General features: G+C 42.5%; 1 protein-coding gene across 17 annotated transcripts in view; it reads left to right on the top strand.

Moving 5' to 3' along the window:
• The first annotated feature begins 248 nt into the window (after positions 1 to 248).
• Positions 249 to 6,337, top strand: part of LOC110978797 (acyl-coenzyme A thioesterase 13-like) — a 78,798-nt gene continuing 72,709 nt past the window's right edge. For 2 of the 17 annotated variants that reach the window (XM_087148419.1, XM_087148418.1), the window contains exons 1-3: positions 251 to 1,933; positions 2,906 to 3,112; positions 4,665 to 4,781. In XM_087148419.1, the coding sequence (XP_087004545.1) occupies positions 1,842 to 1,933; positions 2,906 to 3,112; positions 4,665 to 4,781 (416 nt within the window). In that variant the 5' untranslated portion in view covers positions 251 to 1,841. Of the gene's footprint in view, positions 2,187 to 2,905; positions 4,782 to 6,337 lie in introns of all 17 variants that reach the window. The other 15 variants (XM_087148429.1, XM_087148425.1, XM_087148422.1 and 12 more) reach the window with 14 other exon arrangements.

The following is a 6,337-nucleotide window of genomic DNA, read 5'->3' as shown; positions in this document are numbered from 1 at the left end:
CTCACTGCGAAATCCTGCCGCGCGCGAACATAGTTCCACAGTTCTATACAATATCATGGCATTAAAGTCACAGGAGACAATAGGATGTTCCGGTTTTGGGCTGAAAAGTAATAATACTTCTTCTAATAAATCAAATTTGAACAACAAAGCTGACAAAAAATCAGTAGAGCAGTAACAAAAGCACGAAGTTAGTTTTCTAATAATGCTCCGCGATCATTTCTCATCTGGGGGAAATCCCCGGTGTAACGCAACGTGAACTGAAACTGCATGCATGAGAAATTTTTCTGCGTGTACTATACATGACTTAATTATATCCCAAACGGTCTTGCCTGCATGGAGGAACTCGTGCCCCGATGTATTACCATATTTTAAAGGTCCTAAGTAACATTAATTCTCAGTAACCTAGTCAAGTTGCATATGAAGCGAGAATTTCTCCACTGATGCCGACAACAGACTGTTTATTCAGACAATGTCCCCTTCAAGTTTTTGCCGGGCTCTCGATCCTGCGGGACGCAAGACTATATAGATACACGACTTGATTGACGGTAACACACTGCAAATTACCAACATTTGTGACAATATTTATGCCCGCCGGCTTCCACGGAATGTTCATCCGTGTGTGCAGCCGGCTCACAACTCTAGAATCAAAAACACGTACACCACGCCCCCCGGGGGAGGGGGGACGATCATATATGACCTTTAAACATCAAAGTTTGGTAGGGAATCCACGCAACTGAACTGATGCCTGGAGCCTCAGTCCCTATAGCTACATCAGTACATGATGTATAGACGAGGCATTATCAGCGTGCGCCAGCCTTAAAGTGCAGCAATGACCGTTTCAAACTGACGCAGTTTTTCTGGAACCTTGCTTTCTTCTTCAGTGTATGAAGACCCCTCAGCCGAAAGATCCCAAGGTTAAAAGCACTAAAAGCGCTTCTAAATTTAAGCTTGAAGTGCCCTCGTACTTTATCAATCGTTTAACACCAACCATGTGACTTTTTTGGTTGATTATCATTTTATGAACAAATGCCCAGTCGCAGCTTGGAGGAAGGAAAACAGATTCCTTCTTCCATGGTCGCAGTCCGCACATTTCTGCAAGTTATTGTTCGAGCAAGACATCACAAAATTTTTTTTTTTCTGTAAAGCTACAGTTTTCACAACCGCCCTCTGTGGACTATAGACGTACGTGCCAGTGCACAATGGCGGCCTCGGGATCCTGCAGTCCAGTCAGGCAAATCTGGAAAGCAATAACGTCAGCGTCCTCACTTCAGGGCAGACATTCAACAGGGTTTTAAAGTATAGCTATGAGTTCCACGGTGTGAGGAAGTCTCAGGGAGTACCGTAATTGCAGAGTGCCCTGCTACTTGAAATGTACTACCAGTGTAGAATCGCCGCACGTGAACTCGGGGTCATTGCTGTTATGCCTACCCCCAGAATTGTGGGGTCCGACGTCCGTTCCCCTCCCTCGTGCACCGCGACCGGTGACATGTATAATGACCAAAGGTGATGACATGGCGCGATGGAGGTATATGTAGAAACAGACCATGGTAAAAGTTTTTAAAGTTAGCCCAGCTGGCTTCGAGCACGAGCGAGTAGGTGGGATATTCTGCAATATTGTGCTTCCTTTTGTCCTTTATCTTAAGTAATCCTTGGATAACTTGAGATAGTAGATAGTGGAAAGCCCACTCCTGTAGTGTGACCTCATCCAATGCATTTTGAATCAGCCCGTCATCTAGATCAACAGTGTCTCTGCCAGGCCTGGCCGATGTCAGTGTGAGCTCGTCGTGGAAAAGGAGCACACAAATGTACAGAACAAACTGCACAGCAGCTGCCTGAGGTCAATGGTGGACAGCGTGTCTGCCTTGGCCCTGGCAACCCCCAACGTGGGCAAACTGGGTGTCAGTGTGGAGCTGGACATGAGGCACGTGTACATGTATGTAACTGGTCAAGGCAGTGACAAGGCACGTGCTTAACATGCTCAGAATAGTATAGCATCACTGTCGTCTCCTCTGTCAAACAAAGATGTTACTGTCAAACCCCATCAGAAGTTGACAGGAATTGAACCATCTCCGGCAGTTGGGAAGTGGTGTAGCTTGGGTTGAATTTCTAGAAGGGCACCAAGGGGTTAACAAAGTTTTTTACAGGGGGCACCGAACCTAATGACTACAGCCTGCACAGACATGTTGGTAGTGTTCATTTGAAAATTTCAATGGGGAAATTGGAACGGGGGCAGCTTTTCCTTTTAAAGAGCATGTACCTAATTCGTCACTGACAAGGACTGACACTCATTTGCATGTGGTTGTCACTTAGTGAAAAACTCGTTATCAACAACTTCGATTTCACAAACTCACACTCAGTAGTATGTGCGCACATCAGACACTGATGCGAAATAGACTGATTTTTGTTTTCATGAACTGACACCCAAATTTGTTGCGCTGCTACAGCGTGGAGAAAAAAGCTTTGAAAGGTGCAACATGAATTCAATCCATCCACATACTTGTTGCCTTTCCCAAATTTAATTAAAAGTCGTTTTAATAACTGGTGGAATAATAAGATACATGTAAGTATCAGCTCGTAAAAATGAAAATGCACGAAGTGCGGCAGAAATGCCCCACTGTACCGGGTGCCAGTTCATGAAAACCAAAATAGCTAGTTTCTCTAAAATATGTGCAAGTGAGATTATTGTGCGCATAACTGAGTGTCAGCTCATGGTATTGGTAAATGAATTGTGCTCCCTCAAATGTATGCCATAGGGGTAATAATTCTCTCTCTAATCATAAACCAAAAAGGTGGTGTGTGTCATTTCAAGACATGTAAATTAAGTCTAAGCTGAACTTGTCTTTCAAATCTTAAGTGCTGATGCATCATTCTCATTCTGATTAATGAAGAGAATTTTTTATTTCAGCTTTGTTCGATCAGCCAGTCTAGGAGAACAGATCTCTTTGGATGCCCAGGTCCTAAAGACAGGCAAGAGTCCAGCATTCCTGAAGGCTGACATCATCAACTCAAGTGGTGATTTAATTGCCAGGGGTAGGCACACTGTATTCGTGGGCATGCCATGGAGAAGTCTACTCAGGAAAAGAACTTGGAGAACTACATGTATGAACAGTAGGTCTGTTTCCCTTGCTTATCGATGGTGTTGCACTGACGTTTGACAATTTGAAACCTCATTTTGCTAGATTCTCAGGTACATGTATGTACTCTCAGGGCATATTTTGGCTCAAAGGTAATTGTTCAGGATTGATGCATTTTGGGAGGGGAATGAGTAGGGATATTTATATTGATTTTTTTCATACATTTTAAAAGTTTGAATAATAGTTTGTAACTGATACCTTTCTCTCAAAAACCTTGTTAGGTTTGATGGGTTATGATCCCCTGAAGTCAAGTTTTTGCGGAGTTACATACATGTACTTGTATTTTTAACAGTGCGCCACTTTTCAGGATTAAATACAATCAGGATGACAAACTGACAAAGCAGAGAAATGTCTTCGGATATTATTCAATACTTTTTTATTGTAACTAAAGAATTCCACACCATAAAATCACAATGACGGTATGACGGTTGTACACACATTTGCACTGCTATGTGGTATCGACCAAACATTTTTATGGTAAATGATCCAAAAGCAACAATTGTTCACCATATAGTAAACACCAACTACATATTTTTTCATGCTGTAAAACTTACGCAGATGGAGTGACATTTTCTGAACAAATATCAAATGACGACACTGGATCAATAGATATCTGTGTATATGTTATCTGTAATTTGATATGTAACACATTTGAAGCACACAATATGAGAAAGGAAGAAATAACATAACTGCTCTAAGTATATTAGTAGAGAGGTTTCGCAAGTCTGTGCGTACAGATACAGTTACGGATACAATAACCGTAAGCATATACATCTAGTGCCAATTCAGCTTTTGTTTTGCAACCCGTCACAATTAACTCGCTGGAGGGCACCGGTATCCAACATAGCAATGCCCACAGAGTTAAATGATGTCCTTGCTGCTGCCAAAAATGGAGACAAAGACGCAATTTCCTTGCTACTTCCACCACACACCAGGCCCTCAACGTACAATCCTGGTATTCCGAAATTTCACCAGGACAATTTGTCAGACGTACAATGTCTGAGTAACTTCAGGTAGGCAATGGACGTGGATCAAGCATGCCAAGCATGATGCTGAGGGTAGGCTTCTCACTTACTCAGTTACTGTCAAGTGTCATGACTTGATGTCTCAGCATGACTCAGCAATTGCCTTGATTGGCCATACTGACTAGGCCCAACACTATGTTCTCTTCAAGTCTTCGTCCACTTAGAAAGTTGATATTATATGTCTTACGTGTCTAAGACTTATCTGCCTAACAACAACCAGGTTTGAGGCTAGCCAGGCCATCCCACGTACCTCGGACATTTTGTTTGTGCACTAGGCCTAGGGGTAGGTAAGCTCGAATCACCGTGCTGGGGGTGTTGCATGTGGAGCCCAAACAATTTAAAATAGCCATCCTTGATGATGTAGTTATTCTTAGATTTGCTCATTACAATTTGAAACAAACTTGAAAATAATGGAACACGTCAATCTCTATTTTCAAAGGAAATGCGTGTCTGAATCGAAAATTCGACATTTTCTTGTAAGCATTTTCTATCTTCTCTACTTCAGGTTTAATAAACAGATGACTGGCCAGCTCGCTTTTTATCTGCGTATACCTGAAAGAGTGGTTTGTCCCAACAGAACTGTTGTCGGTGGAACAGATGCCTTATGTATTCTCCTCAGGAGGTTAGTTTATCCAAACTGACTCTTAGATTTGGAGCCCTTTTTTGCCGACCAAAGTCTACCCTGTCAATGATAGTCAATGCTACTCTAAATCACCTGGTTGAAGTGCATGGGCACTCCATAGATTACAGAGATATGCAGAAGTTATCCATCAAAAAGGCACTCCACTGACAAATTGCTATGGTTTTATAGATGGAACTGTCCGTCGCAAAATTCTTTCCCTATTCGCAATCCTGGATTTCAGGAAAAACCTAAAGGTGCTCCTTAAGCCGGTAGCAAAGTACTATTTGGTGGGTGCGTTGCGTACCAACTGCCATACATGTCTATTCAGCAGTCAAACCAGCCGAGACTGTGCACTTGCTCTCTCCACTCAGGAAGAGTACCTTACTGTACCTAGTTCACTCCTGGGTACCATACCAGTGCAAGTCGAAACCGACACCTTAACATCTCCCTCCCCCCGCACTTGGGGTTTTTGCAACACGAGTGTGGCTGCATCTCTGTCCAGCTTTTCCTCCCTCTTTCTTTTTTTAGGTCAAACCTTGCATCTCTTTCCAGCTTTTCCTTTCTCTTTCTTTTCTAGGTCAAACCTTGCATCTCTTTCCAGCTTTTCCTCTCTCTTTCTTTTCTCGGTCAAACCTTGCATCTCTTTCCAGCTTTTCCTCTCTCTTTCTTTTCTAGGTCAAACCTTGCATCTCTTTCCAGCTTTTCCTTTCTCTTTCTTTTCTAGGTCAAACCTTGCATCTCTTTCCAGCTTTTCCTCTCTCTTTCTTTTCTAGGTCAAACCTTGCATCTCTTTCCAGCCTTTCCTCTCTCTTTCTTCTTTTAGGTCAAACCTTGCATCTCTTTCCAGCTTTTCCTCTTTCTTTTCTAGGTCAAACCTTGCATTTCTTTCCAACTTTTCTTCCCTCTTTCATTTCTCGGTCAAACCTTGCATCTCTTTCCAGCTTTTCCTTTCTCTTTCTTTTCTTGGTCAAACCTTGCATCTCTGTCCAGCCTTTCCTCTCTCTTTCTTTTCTAGGTCAAACCTTGCATCTCTGTCCAGCTTTTCCTCTCTCTTTCTTTTCTTGGTCAAACCTTGCATCTCTTTCCAGCTTTTCCTCTCTCTTTCTTTTCTAGGTCAAACCTTGCATATCTTTCCAGCTTTTCCTCTCTCTTTCTTTTCTAGGTCAAACCTTGCATCTCTTTCCAGCTTTTCCTCTCTCTTTCTTGTCCTGGTCAAACCTTGCATCTCTGTCCAGCCTTTCCTCTCTCTTTCTTTTTTAAGGTCAAACCTTGCATCTCTTTCCAGCTTTTCCTCCTTCTTTCTTTTCTAGGTCAAACCTTGCATCTCTTTCCAACTTTTCTTCCCTCTTTCTTTTCTCAGTCAAACCTTGCATCTCTTTCCAGCTTTTCCTTTCTCTTTCTTTTCTTGGTCAAACCTTGCATCTCTTTCCAGCTTTTCCTCTCTCTTTCTTTTCTATGTCAAACCTTGCATCTCTGTCCAGCTTTTCCTCTCTCTTTCTTGTCTATGTCAAACCTTGCATCTCTTTCCAGCTTTTCCTTTCTCTTTCTTTTCTTGG

The sequence above is a fragment of the Acanthaster planci genome, linkage group LG18, assembly GCF_054643075.1.
Source record: "Acanthaster planci isolate LZ-2023a linkage group LG18, COTS_SCS, whole genome shotgun sequence".
Taxonomy (NCBI): Eukaryota; Metazoa; Echinodermata; class Asteroidea; order Valvatida; family Acanthasteridae; genus Acanthaster; species Acanthaster planci.
The sequence above is the reverse complement of the archived record's forward strand: the minus strand, read 5'-3'. Positions and strand labels throughout refer to the sequence as shown.